Source organism: Rhinolophus sinicus, linkage group LG05 (assembly GCF_036562045.2).
Source record: "Rhinolophus sinicus isolate RSC01 linkage group LG05, ASM3656204v1, whole genome shotgun sequence".
Classification (NCBI taxonomy): Eukaryota; Metazoa; Chordata; class Mammalia; order Chiroptera; family Rhinolophidae; genus Rhinolophus; species Rhinolophus sinicus.
The window spans coordinates 31,135,103-31,157,152 of NC_133755.1; the positions used below are offsets into that span (position 1 = coordinate 31,135,103).

The 22,050-nt window shown below is 35.0% G+C and overlaps 1 protein-coding gene across 2 annotated transcripts in view; it reads right to left on the minus strand.

Moving 5' to 3' along the window:
• Positions 1-22,050, minus strand: part of SRBD1 (S1 RNA binding domain 1) — a 177,188-nt gene that overhangs the window by 72,298 nt on the left and 82,840 nt on the right. For both annotated transcript variants that reach the window (XM_019748647.2, XM_019748648.2), the window contains exon 15: positions 7,818-7,909. In XM_019748647.2, coding sequence (XP_019604206.2) covers positions 7,818-7,909 — 92 coding nt within the window. The remainder of the gene's footprint in view (positions 1-7,817; positions 7,910-22,050) is intronic.

A 22,050-nucleotide genomic window follows, 5' to 3' on the forward strand; every position in this document is an offset into this window, starting at 1 on the left:
TGTAAACATCACAGGCCTCAGGAGAAATGGTTTCCTCTAATAACCACATTTATAATTGCACATTGAAAATATATGCCACCACCTGATATTCTCTAAAAGCAAATATTATTCCTTCTTTTCTAGTCTTTATATATAATGCAATAAGAATAATTTTCAAACACATACATACATTGCCAAAATACACTGCTGATTAAAAAACAACAACAACCCACAACAGTAAAACAAGTTAAGGATACAGGCATCAAACCATTCACTTTGCAGGAAGCCAGTGTTAGAAATTCAATAAAATCATATCAATAATAGGTAAGTCTCTCAAATCAACTCCTTCAGGAAAACCCGCCTTATGAAAACCTAAACTTAGAAATTGGGTAGAGCAATTGCATAATTTGATAAATGTGGGTAGAGTCCCATATTTTAAAATTTCTGAAATATACAAAAGGGTTTTAAACTATTTTCTACCTGGTTCCCTTCTAACCGTTTCACTGTTAGTGTCTCCTTTGTTCAACCTAATATTGCCAAATCAGGAACAACGGATAGAAATGATGGTTTCTAGGTGACATACTAATTCTACAAAAAGTCCTAAGAGCCTCCGCAGTTACACTGTTCCCAATAAGCAATGCTGATATAGATGCTGATATTCCTGGGATGGGTATTTCCCTTTCAGATGCTGTTCATCACTCTATATAGCATAAAAACTCAAGCATGCAAGAGATGGGAAGCAGGAAGAGGGAGGAAGATGAACTGTTTAAGTAGAGTTTGGAAAGTAATATGCCCAGGCTTTCAAGAGGAGATCATACTGTTTTCCTGCTGGCAGGTTAACCAAGAAAAGTTATACAAGGTCGGACAATTAAGTTTGCGAACTCATCCTAGAAAAAGTGCCACATACCTCATTGCTGAATATCACTATGGTCACCTTCGAAGTACTCCCCTTAGGAAGCTATGCACTGATGCCAGTGCCTAGTCCACCCTTCAAAGCAATCTTGGAACTCTTTTACTGGAATGGCCATCAGAGCTGTGATCATATTATCCTTGATGTCCTGAATGTCATCAACATGTCTTTCTTTCAATATTTCCTTTGTCTTTGGGTAAAGAAAGAAGTCATTGGGGGCCAGATCAGGTGAGTAGGGAGAGTGTTACAATACAGCTATTTGTTTACTGGCTAAAATCTCCCTCACAGACAGTGCTGTGTGAGCTGGTGTGTTGTCGTGATGCAAGACCCATGAATTGTTGGAGAAAAGTTCAGGTCATCTAACTTTTTCATGCAGTGTTTTCAGCACTTCCAAATAGTAAACTTGGTTAACTGTCTAGTTGGTACAAATTTATAATGAATAATCCCTCTGATATAAAAAAAGGTTAGCAATATCTTTGCAACAAGTTCACGAACTTAATTGTCAGACCTCATTCGTATAGTAGACAGTAATAATGCATGCCTGTAGGTTGAGAATTACCAGTCTGATAAATAAGAGATAGATTGGTAGTGCAGGCAAAGGGAGTTAATAGATTGCTGATAAAGAGAATAAAAAGAGAGGAAGAGTCATGACCCAAAACTAGGGAAACATTCACCTGTTGAGATAGAAAAGAGAAGAAGAAAACAGTGAAAGAGGCAGAGAATTAATGGTGAGGAAAGCATAGTTAACAAAAGTCAAAAAGACTTCTGGAAAACGTTAAACATATAGTTACTATATGTCCTCAAATTTTTACTCCTAGGTATATACTCAAGAGAAATGAAAACCTATGTCCACATAAATTCTTGTACATAAATGTTCATACTGGCATTATTCATAATAGCCAAAAAGGTGAAAACAACCCAAATATCCATTAACTGATAAATGTATGAACAAAATGTAGTATACCCTTACAGTGGAAAATTGTTTGGTAATAAAAAGGAATGAAGTGCTGATACATGCTACAGAATGGATGGACCTTGAAAACATTATCCTAAGTGAAAGAAGCCAATCAGTCACAAAAGACCACACACTGCAATGATTTCATTTATATGAAAGTTCTGGAATAAGCAAATTCATATAGACAGAAAGGTAGATTAGTGTTTGCCAGGGATTGGGGAGAAGAGGGAAAGGAGGGCTGACTACTAATGAGCATGAGGTTTCTCTTTGGGGTGGTGAAAATGATCTAAAATGAATAGTGGTGATAGCTGCACAACTCTGATTATACCAAAAAATACTGACATGCACTTTAAAAGGGTAAATTGTATGCTATGTAAATTATATCTCAATGAAGCTATTATGTATTTTTGAAATGCAGTATATCCAAATATATGGCAAATACTATTTTGTCCACATGAGATATCAATATTTCTCTGTACTACTGATACTATTCATCGTTGTTCAGGAAATTCTGGTTATTGCAATTGGATGAGGAAAAAAAGAAGGTATAATCACCTGAAAAGACATAAACGAGGTTATTATTTGCAGCTGATGATTGTCTAGAAAACCCAAGAGAGTCAACTAAAAAAATATCAGAACTAATAAAATTTCAAACAGTTGGCTGGTTTCAGGACATCCAGACAAAAACTGATGCTCTATCATGTCACCAACAACCAATAAGAAAATATCATGGAGGAGAATCCATTCACTCTGTGTGTGTGTATGTGTGCGTGTGTGTGTTCTGCCTGTAAGAAAAATAAAATATGCAGAAGGTATAACTTTAACAGAATTTCACCATATTTCTATAGAGTTTTTAAAATATTAATGGCTCTAAGGTTTATATGGAAAAAAAGAGATACTAAGAAAAGTGCAATTAAAAAATTTAAGCAGCCATATTATAAGCCATGGTAACTGAGAGAGTCTTGCGTTGTGGCTGACTAGATAGACCCATGAAAACAGGAGAAAAAGCACATGCAGGAAATCAGTGTTTAACAATTGGTGATTTGTTAAATAGTAATGAAATTCAATGCGTAAAGGAAGACAATAAGTGATACTGAGACGAAAGTTAAGCATTAGAGGAAAAATTTATGTTAAATTCATCAAAAGTGGGAATGGGGAGGGGGGGATAAGGAGCCGATACTGAGTGAAGATAATCACCCAAAAGGTAGTAAAGAACCAGAGCTAGAAGGTTGTTCAGTGCACAACCTATTCAGCCATACGCAGCAGCCCTGAAGGCAACACCTCCCTCATTCATAGTGTCTTACAAGGTCTGACAATTAAGTTCATGAAATTGTTGCAGCGATGTTCGTAACGTTTTTTTGATACAGAGGAATTCTGAATTATGAATTTGTACCAGCTGGACAGTTAACCAAGTTTACTATTTGGAAGTGCTGAAAAGGCTGCATGAAAAAGTTAGACGACCTGAACTTTTCTCCAACAATTCATGGCTCTTGCATCACGACAATGCACCAGCTCACAGACACTGTCTGTGGGGGAATTTTTAGCCAGTAAACAAATAACTGTATTGAACACCCTCCCTACTCACCTGATCTGGCCCCCAGTGACTTCTTTCTTTACCCGAAAATAAAGGAAATATTGAAAGGAAGACATTTGATGACATCCAGGACATTAAGGGTAATAAGATGACAGCTCTGATGGCCATTGCAGAAAAAGAGTTCCAAAATTGCTTTGAAGGGTGGACTAGGCGCTGGCATCAGTGCATAGCTTCCCAAGGGGAGCACTTTGAAGGTGACCATAGTGATATTCAGCAATGAGGTATGTGGCACTTTCTAGGATGAGTTCGCGAACTTAACTGTACAACCTCGTACACCCAAAGGATAAACGGGGTTCTATGGGTTTTGATCTTCAGCTCTATGAAATATCTAGGATCGTAGAGCTTCCAGAGCAAATACATTTATTGCTTAAAAGACTGTACTGTACTGTGTTCTCTATAAAATTTGCCGTATTCTATTACTTAATAATATCTAAGTGGAAATTTTTATTTTTAAAGTCTAACACTCACCTCATTTTATCCTTCCCCTTGTCATCAGACAGCATCAAAGGAAGGTAAGTGGAACCTCTGTGTGGTCTTATTTCATTCAACACTCCAAATTACAATTTTTTCACTACAAAGCTTATTAAAATGTAGTTTTAATAGTCTTGATGCAAATCTACTATAATCTTGATCCCCTAATAATTACATTTTTGAATAAAAAGCTGACAAATCTGTTGACCTGATATAAATATTCAAATATCTTGACTGTGGTGGTTTATGGTTACTCATCTAGTATAAGCTTTTCAAAATTCATAGATGGTGTACCTAGAAGAGGGTGAATTTAACTTTATATAGATATACTTTTAAATGAAAGATATATCTTTTTTCCCTCTGAGAATATCCAACTTTTTCTTTTTCTTCTTCTTTCTATAATCTCTATTTCCTTCAAGCAGCAACCACCCCCTTCACCCCCAACCCCTGGTATATTTTGGCATCTGTCTTTAATATAGGTTTTCCTTACATGTTAGATGACCCTTGACTGTCCTCCAGGGGCAGGGTACTAAAAAAGCTGACTGTAAGTGCTTTGCTCAAAGGTGAGGTTTGTCACTGTGGGTTTCATTCACTGTAGGGTGATTTGGCCATTTCTTTGTGGAATCTCTGATCTCAGTTTCTTTAGGTATTTTTTCTTGTGTTGGTTAGAATCCTCTAATCTTCTGCAGGGAAGATTTAGTCCTCTTTAAGGTCTCTAAAACAGCACGTAAATAATTATTTAATCCCTCTTTTTTCAGTAGGTATCCCCACTTTCATGTATAACCTATGTCCTCTAGTGTAGAGACCTTCTGTGTAACCCTCTCCAGAGAATAAATTTCCAGTCTTCTGTAAAGATGGAAGAAAGACAGTTATTCAAAATGTGTGCAATGGGAGCTATAACGGTTTTTTTTATTGATGTGGAATTCACATAAAATTAACCATTTTATGATGTATAATTCAGTAGTATTTGGTATACTTAAACGCTGTGCAAACCACCACCTCTATCAAGTTCCAAAACATTTTATCACCCTAAAAGAAAACCATGTACCTATTAAGCAATATTCTTCATTTTCCCCTCTCCCCAGTCCCTGGCAACCACCAATCAGCTTTCTGTCTCTACAGATTCACCTACTCTGGACATTTCATATAAATGTAATCATATAGTATGTGACCTTCCGTTTTCAAGGTTCCTCCATATTGTAGCATGTATCAGTACTTCATTCTTTTCTATGACTGAAAATAATATTCTATCATATAAACATACCACATTTTGTTTATCCATTCATCTGCTATGGACATTTGGGTTGTTCCCAGCTCTTGGCTATTGTGAAAAGTGCTGCTAAGAGTCTCTGTGTACAAGTATTTGTTGAGTACCTGTATTCAATTCTTTTGAGTATATACCTAGGAATGGAATTGCTGGGTTATATGGTATTCCATATTCAACTTGGCTTAATTGCTTTTCAAAACAGACTTTTAATTAATTCTCTTACTTTAGACCCATGCTCAGCCCTTCCAAAATACTTCTAAAGGTGCTTGGTACATTTCCTGACCCTATAGGGTTTCCATGACCTATTTCAGGTTAGTTCTCTGTTTTCTATAATGCTGTTTGAGTATTCAACTTTCTCAAGTTGGCTAGATAACCTATTACTTAGCCACCTGCTTTCCAGCTTCAAAAATAATGTTGCTGTTATCTCCTCTCTTACTCCCTTTGTCCTAGTGAGTTTATGTCTTCATTCTACCAAGTTGCTGTGACTTTAATGAGATCTCAGAAACGAATGAGAGAATAACAGGTACATTCAATCTTCCATTTTTAATCACAAATCCATAATAAACATTTTAGTGCTGTCTATATACTATTCTATCCATCCAAATTAAATGTCTCTCGTGTACAATGTATATATTATGGGGGAAAATAAGTATATATAAGGATAATCGCTGTTTTCGATAAAGCTGATAAACTGGTCAACAAGATGGAGTAATTTGAAGGTCATTTTCTTACATATGTTTAACACTTATATGAAGGTTGAGGTTCTGTTATATCCTGATTCAGTAAACTTATGGAAGGTTGAAAGGTAAAACCCACACCCACAGGTAGGTCAGGTCTCAAATGAAGTATAAAGTCATCCCTGGAATCAATTACTAGGAAAGAGAAAGACTTCCAGTCAGAAAACAGGAACTGAAAAGGAAGAGAGCCCTAGAAAAGCAAGAGTGGAGACGCTTAGCATCTTTCAATATTTGCCTTCAGGACCAGACTTTGAAGACTCAAAATGTCTAGGTAGATATTTTGAGTTAATATGGATCAAACATAGTCATTGTCACGTGGAAGGAAGCTGAGACAAAGAAGGAAGGCGCACCTGCAGTGCATCACAAACTGAAGACACAACGAGATTTTGAAATCAAAGTAATTAGGACCAGATACCAATTCCCCTTTTTATTATTTCCTGTTCTCATAGGATCTTGTTGGAATGTAGTAATCATGTCTCACCTACAATGCTATGACAGTTATGCACCCACACAGGCCAGTGGTGAAGAAGAAACAGCTGCCCTTTTAACAATGGGAGGTCGGAGGGACTGCTACCTTCCAGATAATATGTTTTCCAATGCCCTGTGGAAGATTACTGAAACTTTCAGTGTCAACTTGGGAGGTTCTGAATTTTATTTTTTATAAAGAAAAGTAGTCTTTTATTATAGAAGTTAAGTACACAAATATTATGTACACACTTACTGGCTATGTGGCCTCTTTAGGCCCTGTAAACTTTGGTTTCCTCATTTATAAAACGGGACTAATCAATGTCTCATAGGGAAATTTTGATAATAAAATAATCCTGGTAATGCATTTACCACAATGTTTTACATATGTGTGTATTTTAAGTGCTTAAGAAAGATGAGTATTAGCATTTCCCACTATGATTACTATATCTAATTATTGTTATTATTATTACAAGGAAAGTAACCAAGAAGTATATGGTTAGGAGGCAGACACCATGCTGAGCTGGTGGGATAGGGAAAAGCTTCACAAAAGAAGCAAGATTTTCAGCAGAGATCTGAGTTTGAGATCATAATTTTAGATAGGGGCTATGTCATGAAATGAACAACTGAAGGGAAACTACAAGCTCTTCTGGATTTAAGAAAGAAGTTTTAGCTTTAAATTAACGCAAAAAAATTCAAGTATATAACTCCAGGTATAGATTTCAAGAACAGCCAATGAAATATGATGAGAATATTTGAGGAAAAAAAATTCAATAAAAAGTCCATTTCTAACAAAGTAGTCTAAATATCCACCTGTTACATAGAAAAATGCTCTGAACAGATATAATGTTTTGCTTGTGATACCAATTACATTCACTAGATGTATCAAAATATCTTAATTTCTTCACACACAAGAATTGAACTATTCTACCTCATAGAAATCAAAGCAACTTAATACAACTAAAATCAAAATAAGCTGATTTAAACAATACACTAGTGACAATCCCTATTAGCAAAACAAAAGAAAATGGTCATTGACAAAGACTGAGCAATAAACTGAAAGCCTGTGCAGACTCATACATTTCATTATAAATATTTTTATGTTAATGTATTACTTATTGCCAACAAAAAGCTGTCATAAATAATAATAGGAGAGTGTAGAGTATTTTATTATTTTTATTAACTCTTTAGCCTTTAATTTTACTAAAGACGGTTTGGGCTAAGTTTTCACTATACTCTAGAATACTATGCAGTGTCCTTTAAAAATAGTATTCTTCTTCTTCTTTTCCAGTCACTATCCAACCAAACACTTCTTTCTAACATGCCTATTCATATGCATATCTTCTAAATTTTCTTGGGTATTTAAATATTTTGATTGCTACAAAAACATGTCCAAACTGTCAAAATCACATGCTTTCGGATGGTGCAGAGCTTCTTACCTGCACTTCTCAAGTTAGGGTCCAGTCCTGGCATCTCTTTGTTGGCTTCAGGGCTTACACTGTAGATGGATGCTCCTGCTTCACTGACGATACTGAGAAGAAAGAACATGGAAACATCGTTTCCCAAACTTTTTCTCTGGTCAAAGAAAGTAAATGAATGAGATTACGTAAGAAAAAAAGGTGCAGGGCAAAGTGCTCTTTACGTCTCAGTGATACCTATCGCATTTAATTTTTCATTAACAGAACGTGATTAAGCAATGTGTGTTTTCTTCACAGAGGAAATACACAGATTTAAATCCATAATAAATTCATTCAGTTGCTTTCTATGAGTTGTAATGGGATAGTTTATAGAAGAACACAACAAATCCTCCCCATGATGCCAACTTCAAATTTACAGAATATACTTAGATTGTCTTGTGTTTCTAATCCCCTATGGACTGACATGTATGACTCCCATCTGAAGTAGTCAATGTGAAGCATTTTGGAAAGCACACAGACATGGTATTCACAGATTATATTTGAACAGACACAAAACCACTGCCATAAGCATCGCCATTATTATTACCTGTGTGCAAATGTTTGTCTTCATGCATTTATGTCTTGGACAAGGGGTTTTAGTTTTCATGATTACTTAAAGAAATCCATCAAAAGGTTAAGAAACACCACCACAGGATAAGAATATTCTATCACCAGCCATGGAAAATTAGGTTTCAAACACAAATCAACAGTCTAACAAAGATTTTTTGTTTTTTCGTTTTCTCTGAAAAAAACAGAGTACCCACTAATTGTAACCTGGACCTATTATTAAGAAAAAAGAATATTAAAAAAAAAAAAAAATCTCTCTACAAATTTATTTTTTATTATTGCCAGAAGCCTCCAAAATTACCACTATTTAAGCAAAGGGAACTTAAATGGTAAATAAAAATTCCAATTAACTGTGGCCTTCAGCAGTTGGGTACCTGAGAATTTGCTGGGTGATTCACTGTCTCTTGGAAGTTATAATTCTCAATAGACTAAGGGAAACTGTTGCAAAGAAAAATACTCAGATAATAAATATTCCTCCAAATACCATACTGCCACTTCTCTTAAACAGAGGAATACAAAACAGATGTGACACACTGCACCCAAAGATTTTAGATTAACATTATTAAATCAATACAAAATGCAGTAAATTTCATATGCTTTAGTTATTAGATAGAACGGATCCAATAAAGAGTTCAGTACTAAGCACAGATCAGAATGTTTAAATAATCTAAATGAACAGAAAAACCTCAACACTGATTACTTCAATATAAAACATATAAGGATCTAAGAAGTATATGTGGCAAGAATTAAATGAAACAAATCAAGCTGGGAGTGGTGATGATTTTTTCCAGGAGAAGTTGCTAAGAACAAAAGTTATAATGTCTCCTCCCCCCTTTTTTCATTCCTTTTTTGGAGTTCAAGGATAGACATTCAGTAGAAAGTATGCTAGTTTTTATAAGCCACTTTCTGTTTATTGGGAAACTGTTTAAAAATTATTCAAATCATCTCTAATGTATTTTGAGGAAAGCAAAAATAAACTTAGAAAAAATTCAGATATCTAATGATTTAATAAGTTTTATATTTCACAAAACAAATTTCTCTCAGGTGTAAACAAATTAGGTTCATAATCTTAGCAATCTGATTATTTTATTTATTTTACCATAAAGCAGACAAGACTCTGAGCAGAGTTTACAATTTAGGGGGAATTTAACTGACACATTTGTAACTGACTTAAGGTTTTGAGATTATTACATACTCTGAGGCCCCTTTCAAATTGCTATTTTAGACAAACACCTAAATAGATAAATATGGTATCTCAAACTTTAAATATATGAAAGTATATTTCAGAAGCTACCATTGGACTTACATTTTACCAGATCTGTGTTAATGTGCTAATTCTCTAGAATTACACTGGTACTTTTTAAAATATTTAATCTATTTCAGCACTATTCTAGGGTCTTTCTAGGTCTTTTTATTAACAACCAACAAAAAATACAAGCGAAACACTCATAACCTAAAAATCAAGTGAAACGCCCACAATATAGTTGCATTTACATTTAAATTCATTAAATTTTTTTTACAAAAACTCTTAAGTAAATAATGCCAATTTTTGTTATTTCAAGTAAAATTCAATGATGTTGCATAAATCTGATCATTTATCAATTTATTTTTAAAAACCGTATGTTTACACTACAGAATTAGTATTTCCACTCAGTTTATAAGCCTATTCTACCAAGACGGATTGTATGTGGATGAATCTTTTAAAACTAGGTTTGCAAGTAGTTTTCTTATGGTAACTATCTATTCTGACAGTCAGAGAATAGCAATTTCTTTTCCTAAATTGAGATGGGGCGGATTCTTTTCATGAGACAGGAAAACTAGCTGTTTGTTTTTTTAAGTTATTGGGCTAATAGTTTTTACATTCACTTACGAAGTTACATGACGCCTCTGTATGAGTCTCCTTGAGACCCTCTCCCCATTTCCCAAATATGAAAATAGTTTTTTCTTATTTTAAAATAAATTACATTCTGCCTTATTTTAACAGAATTTAATTCAAAGGTAATCCCCTTAAATAAAAACACAGTAAATATCAAAATTCAGCAGGATATATTGCTTAAACTAATAAAAACCTGATGTATTTTTAATTCTTCACCAAAGTATACTAGAATTCCTTAAGCTTTATCAAGATCTAGCAGCTTTCTTTTCTTCATTCCTTCTTCCCATCAAAAAATATGTACTAAGTAACTACTATGCTAAATGCATAGCTCATTTCACTAAAGTTTTAAAAATAATTTATCTAAAAACCATTCTTCCAAGTTTTCAGACTGAGAAACACTCAAGAAGAGATGGTAAATGACCTCCGTTTCTCATCAAGTAATAGAAAGTGCTAAAAAAGTTAACCAACACAGATTTAAATTCTTTGCCTATGAGATAAGTGATTCTAAAGTACGAAAGGAAAGGATAGGTGTTTGTATTTTAGGGATAGGAAACAAAACCAAAAGCCAAACCACCATAAGTAAAAGGTATTCTAGAATTTAATGTTTAAAGGATAAGGCTTATTTCTAAGAAACTATCAAAACAAATTTAAATTCCTTTACTTAGGGACAAATTATCATTTCAAGGAATCTCAAATGAGCAATATTTAGTCTTTTTAAACACTAAAGTAACACTAGTGATGAAAAGGATGTAGGGAAACAAGCAAAATCATATACTGTTAAAGATGTTTAAAATGTAGAACTCGTATGGATCGTAGTTTGAAAATACAGATCAAAAGTCATGAAATATACATTCTTTAAAACATACATTTTTAAGAATTCATATGAGAGAAATTTAAAAATAGACAAAAAAATTAAAAAGTGCTATTCATCATAGCACAAATCTGACTGAAAGAAACTGAAAACCAAAATGCCTGCCCTTAAAGCGTCCATTAAATGGAAAACTATACAGTCATTAGAGTTATTATTGTAAAATATTAAGTGAAAAAACTAGTTACAAAACTATGATATGAGACCAACTTTGATACTTTTAAAATATCGGTAAATACAAAAGAAAAAATAGGTAGGTTATGCAATATAATGTTAATAGTACTTAAATGAGTTATTCCCTTAATTGCATTCTTGCTTACTTAAGTTTTTCTTCAATAACCATGTAGTATTTATTTGTAAACAGAAAAAGTTTAAAATGACAATTGTTAATTGGCTAGGAAATCTGATATCATATAATGGCCAACATGTTTTTTTGAACTAAACTTTCTTTTAAAGTTATTTTGAACTTAAATGTGGGTAAATGTATCATTTGGTAGTCATAACTTCCAAACATGGCTTCTAGATCTCAAACAATAACATTTTATGGTATTGTTATACATAAAAGAAAGGTAGCAGCAGAAAAGTCAAGAGTAAGTTCTCAATTTGTACACACAGGTCAGGTAAGAAGCAAATGCATGATGAAACATTTTACAAGAAAGTACATATTATATATCCTCATATTCCAAATCGTCGCCCTTGGCCTTTGAATCTATCCCCCAAGTTATTCTTCATGATCACCAAGGCACAATCAGTTCACTATTCGTAACATAAAAGATGTGAAACAGTAGTATACCAGGAAAGTAGTGTATGTGAAAAAAACACTAAAGGCAAAATGTGGTGACACAGAAAAAGAGAGAAAATACACCACCGGAAGATTTCAATGGCAACAAAGCATTTCACCTTCAGGTACGTAACGCTAGCACCATCTGGTGGAAGACCAATTAGAAGCAATTCTTCAATTACCAGTTTTCTGTTTCTTGCTTTTTAAAAATTCTAAGCTATCTTTCAAAAGATAAGCATTTCCAAAGAGAAAAAGTCTAGCATGATTCAGTAATCACACAGATGACCCACGACAAGCCTGCAAGAATTTAAAATGTCAACCAACAGAGGGTGAGTGTACACCCAGGTGGACAACCTAACACATCCACAGAGCACTATTCCAACAGTACAGAATTCCCTTGGCTACCTTTCGCTTCAGTTCCTCATACTCTATCAGAGGAAAATAAGTCTTTCTAGTCACAAAAGGAAAAAAAAAGGGCAGACGCGAATTAGCAACCAATTAAAAAAAACCTTAATTTGGAGTTAGGGGTTCCTCAAAGCACTGGCTGCCAATGCCTCTCCTTCTGTGCCACATGCATAAACATGACAATAGTATTCAACCTGAGAATCTGATTCTGCAATTTAGCATTCATAGGTCTATGCGCAGTGATGCTAAGCAGCTACAATGTACCACAGTGTGTCAAAACACTACACTTATATCACTTTTACTGCTCTCAGTGGGTCATTCAATGATAGAGATGACAACATCATTGGTACCTTCAAATGCCGTCATAGGGGAAAGCAAATCAACTAACTGAAGGACAAAGATGGATAGCTTGTCTTCTATTTGCAGGTTGAATCCCTCCACTGAGGTAGAAGCAATTTCTGACAAAGACTGGAACCAGCAGAAATTGTTAGTCTACACTACCCTTCACAGTAAGCATCCCTTTTATTCTTTCTCCTTTACCTTCACCTTCCTGCTTTCCTTTAGGGAAAAAAAAAAAAAATCCCTCCTTTATTTCTTTTTCTCCCCATCTACATTTGAGACCAACATGAAGTCGTCACAAGTACTGCACGATACCAGGAAGGGAGGGCAAGGGAAAAACAGCCATAGGAGCAAGTGCAGGCTCAGTGCGTAAGTGGTGTTAGCCTATAGGCAAAAGGACGCGGGCCCCACTGACTCCAGGGGAGGAAAAACAGCCTTGAACAGAGGGACACTAACCGTGGGAGGTGTTGTTTGCAGCAGTACTGTAAACATTCCACGTTCACTACTAAGAAGACACAAAAACGAAGAGGTCAGGGAGCAAATACTGACCTGATTTTATCATTAAAATGTCTTTTGGTCGACATCTTGAAATGTATGGATTTAAAGAACATGATGTCAAGCCTCCTGCCATCCCCCCACACACTGAAAAGCATGTTTCTCCTGATTCTTCCAGTTAACTCCAACTTGTCAATTTTTCACACATTCAATTTGTATTTACATACAAGAGATTACCTGTGTCCATTTATTCTTTTTTAAATGCAATTCTATTCAGATATAAACCTGAGTTACAGAGAAATGCATAGTTTTCTTACAACAGAAAAGGTTTGCTTCATTTAGTTTTTTCTACCCCTCTGATGTTATTATATTTTCTAGCTTAAATACATCTATGGGAGCTTATCTAGTAATAAATATGAGGAATTCAGATTGCTGTCACAGACTTTTCAGAATGAAACTTATTGCAAAAATGTTTTATTCCTGTATTATTCATCTAATAATAGAAGGATCAGAATTACCAATTTAGAGGTTACAATCTTCTAACATTTTACTAATACGTGCTCAATACAATACTAATTATTAATAGCCTTAAGAAAAAGCAACAATAAAGAAAAGCAAAGGGAGGGAAATAATGATTAGTAAAATAATAATTAAAAAGAGACAGAAGCTGAGATACACTTTTCCAGCAGCTAATATCCCAGTATTTTCTACCCACAGTATAATAGTTTTGGAAATAACAATGGTTTGTGGTACATTCACTAATATTCTTCTAAATATTGCTGTTGACAACCTCTGTGAACTCCACCAATAAATGACGTACATTTATCAGCTTTCATACAGTTACCTACTCCTCCTCTTCTCCCTTCTCTCACATTTGTTTTTTTCCCCGACCTCCACCCAAGCTCTAATTTTCTCTGAACTCATACCTCTGCAGAAGGCATTATCCCACAGTGAAGGGAGACCCTATCTGCAAACTTCATCTAATACATTCACCAACAAGCAGCCTCTAGCTTGGATGGCCAAGCCCTTTTCTGGAGCAGCCTTACCCTTTAGAATTTCTTTTGACTATTCAGATCATGCTGGGGTGGGGTGGGGGGAGAACAACCTTGAAAGTACCCGTATTTCACAACTACTCTAAATCTGCCGCTTTCTAATCATGGTTTTATAAGTACACTGAACAGATGGGGGAGAGACTGAGTTGCTCAGTTCAGCCGGCTGCTCCATTTACTTTGTTATCTATAGTCAGATCTTTACTTTTTTGGGATCACTACACATTTCTGGCTCTGCTATATTACACTATGTAAATATTTAGGATAAATAAATCCTTTCAAGGATCTAAACTTCCACTGTCGTTATGGCAAATGAAGCTGTTTATGCTGTGTTTGTTAAGTAACAGCAAGCCTAAAAGAACCCAGGAATTTACTAACATATGTGGTACACAAACATCACAATCAGAAAGCTTCTCATGGGGACATATCAAAAACATGAAAGGCCAGTTTATTTTTACTCCCACTGCCCTATAATTTTCTTTAACGCTACAACAACAGTCCTTAATTCAAACCTTTCCTACAGTTACAGAAACAAGGTCGTGTACATAAACTCTACCAAAACCTACCCACATCATCACTTAACTTTCCTCGATTCTAGAGCAGTGGTTCTCAAACTTGATCCTGGAGGTTGTTAAAACACAGACTGAGGGGCCCACCCCTTGGTTCTGTTTCACTGCGGCTGAGATTAGAATTTGCATTTCCAGTAAGTTCCCTGGTGACGCTGAGGCTGCTGGTCCAGGACAGTACACTTTACGGTTTTGTTGAGGTGTAATTTACATTTCACAAAATTCACCAATCTTAAGTGTAATTCAACGACTTAGTCAATGATGGTTAACCATCACCAAAATCCAATTTCAGGACATTTTCATCCTAAAAGGATTCTTTGTGCCCATTTGCAGTCATCATTCCCACCTTTAGCCCCGGGAGGTCACTAATTTACTTTGTCTGTACATTGCATATGAATGGAATCATAAAATATGTGGTCTTTTCTGTCCAGCTTCTTCGCTTAGCATGCTTTTGAGATTTGTCCACGTTAGTAACTTCCTATTTCCGTTGAATAGTATTCCATTGTTCTAGATACACCACATGTTGTTTATTCATTTACCAGGTGACAGACTTTTGGGATGGTCCCAGTTTTCTGGTATTATGAATAATGCTGTAATAAACATTCATTATAATTCTTTGTGTGGACATAACATTTCATTTCTCTTGGAGAGATTCTCAGGAGGGGAAATGCCCGGTTGTAAATGATTTTTTAAGCAACTGTAGGTGCAATGAATGAGGGCTCCAGTTTGTTCCTTTTCTTGACAATACTTCTTACTGTTTTTTCACTATTCTAGTGGTTATGAAACGGTATCTACTTGTAGCTTAATTTACATTTTTTTAATCACTGATGATGCTGAGCATTTACTCAATGTATTTGTTGGCCTTCCCTAATCTTCTTTAGTGAAATATTTACTCAAATCTTTTGCCCATTTTTAACTGGCTTTTTCGTCTCCTTGTTATTGAGTAATAAGTGTTTGTCATGTATTCTAAATACAAGTCCTTTATCAGATACATGATTTGCAAATATTTTCTCCCAATTTTTGGCTCGTATTTTCATTTTCTGAATGGTTTTTTGAAATACAGAATTTAAAATTTTGATGAAGTCTGGGACTATACCTTGAGAACCACTGTTCTAAGGCCTCAAAAAAAAATTTACACATACAGATATGTGTGTGTGTATCCTTGAAAAATGTGACAGCTTCCTGGTTTCCATCTGCATAAGCCATATGTTAATATGTAAGTATCACTCATAGCATCTGCTTTTTCTTTTGTTTTGTTTTAGCAAAGCCTATCATAATTATCATCTTAAATATAGCTACCCATTTTAGGAGGAAAAGAGAACTTGCGACTGGCTTTAATATATTATAGGATGAATACATTAGCTTCAGATGGGCCTGAACTATCACGTGGGTACCCTGAATGGCATGCTGGCAGTAAAGAGCATGGACTGCTGAGACAGCATTTTCAGAAGCACTGGTCAGTCTTATGGCTTTGACACCACACTTAGAGCTAAGAAATATGTTCACCTTAAAAACTAAGGGAATAAAAATAAATGGTCCAACATGGTAGAGATTACAGAAAAAAGCATAGCACCTGAAAGATACAACTGATTTATTTTGATATTTTTGTTAGTCCTCTTCACCTCATGGCCTTTTAAAATGACTCATATACCAGTATAGCCCCTTCTTTGTTGAAAAGTTATTGCACCTTGAATTAAGAGGAGCCAAAGATGGCAGCTAAAATTCACATCTTGTCTAGGACTATAACTTACAAATGCATGAAACATACTTCAAGAATACATAAAATATGCTTGATTCAGGTAGAAGGAGCAGTATGAAGATTATTCATTCCCAAGGTGAAATCCAAAATACTACATACATGTTTACTCCTTGAAGATTATCAATGTCAGAAAAGCTAATCATAAGATAAGGCAACTTACATGAACACTATATCTATAATCCTGACCAGAAACACATATTCTGTGATTCTACGGAAAAACTATAACAATAGGAAGGATCTAGTTAAAACATGAAGAAAATCCACCTAAATTTGCAACAAGAATCCTTCTTGACAAGCCAAGTCGACCTAGGACACACAGCAAGAAGGTTTATTTACTAAAGAGCTTCCAGGCTTCCACTGCCAAATGTTTTCAAATATTTATGTTCCAATTCATGGATCCTGTTGATTACATAAAAGCCATTAGTCCTCATTGCCTTCCAATTTCTTGAGATGCATTTTATATTTCTACTTGTCTTCCTAAGCTACACTACAAAGAAGAAGCCAATACTCATCTTCCCTTTTCCACTGACCCACTTAAAGCCACTTAAGGAAGCAGCAGCTAGCCAAAGAGGTGTCAGAGGACACGTGATTCAGTCTCTCAACAGTCTGGCTCCCAGTAAAGAAACTTACAGTGCATCTCATCCATCCTCCACATTTTCTGCAATTCAAAATAACATTTTTGCAATTCAAAACATCTTTCCCAAATGGTGATACCAAATGAGGCTATCACCATTTTTGTGGTATTACTGAACTTGAGATCCAAGATAAAAATGAAAAACAGAAGAGTTTACTCAATAGTATACAACCAATTGTAATTTAGTAGTAAGACTGAAAGTGAATAAGGAAAATAATAATAGTTTTTTTAAACCTTCTTTTACACCAGAGTGCAAGTCCCTTCCTCTATCAGTTAGATACAGTTACTGGGAAGAACAAACTCACCAGGTTACCACTTCTCCTGTCCTTTATTTACTAATCAGTCCTCTGGTCCTAGAACAGTAAGATGACTCAATGGAAAAAAGGGAGGAAGCAGCAAGGACCGCAGACAGAAGGTCTTACTCCTGACCATGTACGGTTTGACAGTCATCAGTTTGTGCATCTGCAAGGCAATATGATCATAACAGAAGCCCATCTTCAAAACGCTGCAGTTTCCCAGTGAGGTTCTTAATAACAACGAGGAGTAAGAGTAACTCCTCCCTACAACCCTCACCATTTATCCAGTGAAATGCAAAACACAACACAACAAAACAAAAAAATCACTAAAAGGTTTGCTTATACAAACAGCAAATTAATACCACACTAAATACCAAGGAGAATAAGAACACATTAAACAAACATGTCCGAATCTTCTGTACGAAACCTGTGTGGCTCTCTCAAAACTAACAGAACTGGACCACGCCGGCAATTCATCCATGTATGAACAAACGCCCTCAGCCTACTCCAGAGAAAGTGAAGACTGATCAGTTATACCTGTCTTCATCTTGTCTGAAAATCTTGACATTTTTCATCAAGTAAAGGTTCCGAATGGCAGGAGTCAGAAGGCCTTAGCCTCACACGTGGTGCTAGAAGGCAGGAAAGGCAGCAGCCGCATGTGGTCATGTCAGAGGCACAGAGGAACTGCCTAGAGAGCACATACTGAAAAGAGCAAAACTCACCCTCACTTAAATCAATCTAGTGCCAGATGCCAACATAAGAACAAAGCTGTGGTGCCAAGGATTTGCCACCCAGGAAAACATTCAGCTCAAGGCTCTCACAAAAGGGAAAATAGCTGAGTGCAACGGCACCTGTCCATGTCCTATCTATCTGAGATTTGGTCAAGCTAGCTCCTATGCAGAAAGATGGCCATAGAATGCTCTGCTTAATCTGTAAGTGGAAAGTAAATCATACGAATCTCCTGCATTTGCATAATCCTTACAGCTTTCTGAAAGTGCTCTAAGATCTACCAAATTAAACTAACTTTCTCTAAGGAAGTTAAGATCGTAAGTACCTTCTTCATTTTATCTGTGGGGTAAAAGAGAACCAGAGTGAAATAAAATTAGACCGAGAGCATCTGAAACCAAGACTTAAAAAGAAAACACTGGCCTCTGGACTGTTAAGCCAAACTTCTTTCTATTTGGATACATACCCTCTGCCCACTCTTCTCCTTGCAATCACCTTTTCACAGGTTTTCCCCTTTAATAAGAAAGACTTACAGCCTTTCGAAAGTTGTGAAGGTCAATCAATAAGCATTTTTGTCCTTGAGGTTAATAACATGATGGTCTACTTTGTTTTTCCTCAGATCTGAGTCTAAGAAACAATACAGATTTCTGAGAAATACTAAAAGCAGGAGATGCTGGAGAGGCATAAAAGTAAGTCATTTGGTAAGGGAGAAGCATTCACTATATCAAGTCATCTGGTTAGATACACCAGAAACTAAAACTAGGATTCACTCAGATGAAGAATACATAGTTGATGATATAACTCATACAAGGAAAAGAAAATTCAGTGTGATTTAGGTTTTTATACTTTATTGGAAGGTGATCACTGGGCCAAAAATGGATACTTCAAAACACCGAATTTCCTCCCATATCTCAAAAGATCAAACACAAACAAGAGCCAGGATTTCACCTGGATTCAAATTAGCAATATTTTAAAATAATATACTGTCAATGCAAGGATCTTTGGAAGTATCTAGAACAAGTATAATGTTCTAATTCTCTCACAAATAAATTTTTTCTCTACAACATTTTTATTCCCTGTGGCTACCCCACTGAAATTCATTTATTTGCCATACAGTTGTGTCCATTTTCATACTAAGACAATTCACTGCAGTCTGTATTATCTTGTCTTGCCTTCTAAGCAACCAGCAAGTACTAAATTTAAACTTTGTGCAAATGCTCAAATAACTTCTCAGCTTCGTATTTTCAGATCTTATTTTAAGACTGATTAACATATACAGCATAGAAATGATAAAAGTAAATACCAATTAACACAGACCCACCACATTCATATAAGGACTAAGTAATCTCACACATATACTCTAGTTTGAAAATCAAATGTACTCAATAAAATTAAAATAAATATTAAATGAAAGTCAAATTTGCTAAATTAATTTCTTCTTTACCATTTAGTCTGCAGGCTTCCATTTCTGTAAAACAAGTTATCCTGATATTATTTTCCACCTCTATTAGCTTTTTACCTACATACTTTGCTAACTTGATTCCACACTTCCCAGCATCTCATGGTTTTCTGCCTTACCCTTGAAAAAACAGAGGGATTTATTTATTTTTTTAAAACATGGATAAAAACCAATCTGTGTTCAGGTTTGGAGTACAGCAAGGATGAGTGTTAGTTAGTAAAAACAAAGTGTGATGTTGTTGTCAAAGAACGTTTGTTGCTCAAAATCATGCAAGTGGTAAATAGACACATGAAATGGACAAGCTTTGTTTGCACTGGGACTGGATTTGGTACATATTTCAACTGCAATACAAGCAGAACTAGTACAAGTCAGATAGGGTTATCACATAATTTTCAATGTCACTGTAAAGAGCCATCCGTTTTTTCACTTCACAACAAAGAAAGAATAAACTAGGGTACTTAAATGTTTTTATTTTATTTTATTATTTTTTGATTAGTTTCAGAAGGGTACTTAAATGTTATTTGGCCAATGAAACTCACTGAAACTTCTCTGATTAAGCCAAAACACAAAAGACTGTGTTTATTAAAGTCACTGTACATTGTCTAAAACTTAAAAATAAATCCGTATGTAGTCAATTCTCCCTTCAGAGCTCTAAAATCTTTTAATATCTCTTGGTATCCCCAGCAATTTTAAATCTTAACTGTTGGGCCTTATTTTTTGCCAAATGTATTTTATCTCAACAATCTTAATGCTAAAACAAAATCATAAGCAGGAGGGAAAAGGACCTTAAAACTAACAAGTGAGTAAACACAACCTCCTTGTCTAATCTTACCTACAAATAATGACATCTCCCCCATCCCTTCATAAGAAAGTTTCCTGCCCCAAATTGTTAAATTCCTGGTCAGTAGACATTTACATAATTTTAAAAACACAATATAGTATACAGAAAGTTAGAGGGTTGTTCAGATATTTAGTCTCACTGTAATTTAAAGGTATATACTCTTGAAAATTAAAAACAAATATAAAAATAACACAAATTAAAAGAATGCTAAAGTTGTGTTCTTGAGATTCCCAAAGGTAGAAAGGAAAAGAAAGTTATAGCTGTCACTTAATATGTATTTACCACCATGTGTAAAGAAAATCTGCGATATAATCTGATCCTGAAGAATTTAAACTACAGACTTCCTGATTCCCCAGTGCTGGCAATCACCTCCAACAGTAACTCTGCACAATGGCTGAAAGAACTTTTAAAATTATTTTATTTCCCCTAAGTTGGTTTTAAGTATGAAGTCTCCATTCCAAAGTAAATTGTTTTTAAAAAAACTTTAATTTACTTAAGTGTGTTTTTCCAGGACCCATCAGCTCCAAGGCATGTAGTTGTTTCAATCTAGTTGTAGAGGGCGCAGCTCACAGTGGCCCATGTGGGGATCAAATTGGCAACCTTGCTGTTAACAGCACCACGCTCTAACCAACTGAGCTAACTGGCCACCCCCCACCCCCAAAAGTAAATTTTAAATGACTTGATGTTCTGAAAATATATTTTATATCAAAGGACTCCAATGAATTTTTCTTGTTAATTTCAAGCTCTCTAACTCAAATTTAGGACAATTATCAATAAAATTACTATCTCTGAAGTAATATTAATGGAGCACATCACACACTTGGAATAATAGTCTAACATTATTTTCATTTGAAATTCCAACATTATTTTCATTTGAAACTAAAACAACAAAAACCAAAAGATGTTAGAATTCATACCCAACTGTACATACTTTTATGTAATTTTAATTTTTTTATTCTTAGAAGAAAATTGAGTAGTGGTGTTTCTTCTTTATGAGCAATTATAAACAGTGAATTGCTAAGTGTAATAAACAAATGATTTTACTAAAAATTTATATAAAATGATTCAAATCATAAGTATTCATGAAATGAATTATTTATAATTACAGGGTTTTATACACAGTAATATGAGAGATATTAACCTTTTCCCCATATTTAAATGGGAGAGAAAAAGAAAGATGAGAGAAAGGAAGGAAGGGAAGGCAAGGGAAGCAGATGGGTAAATGTTTTCAGGAGAGAGAGCAAGAGTGAACACACAAGCACACACATACATACATACATGACTGGCACATCCATTAAAATCTTTTTTTCACTAAAATATTTTTCACCAAAATATGTAGGATACAAACTAACAACAGTTGTAAAGAAGTAACAGAATGTAACCAATCGACCGTAAGTAGTCTACTTCTCCAAACCTTCTACCCACCCTAATCTCAGGTGGACATTCTGCTAGTAAAATGAATGTCTTTTCTTCACCTGGAATAAATCACTAGCATCATGAGCAAATTTGAGAGTATCCATTTCTAATCTTATCTAGTGGTTAAAAAACAAAACC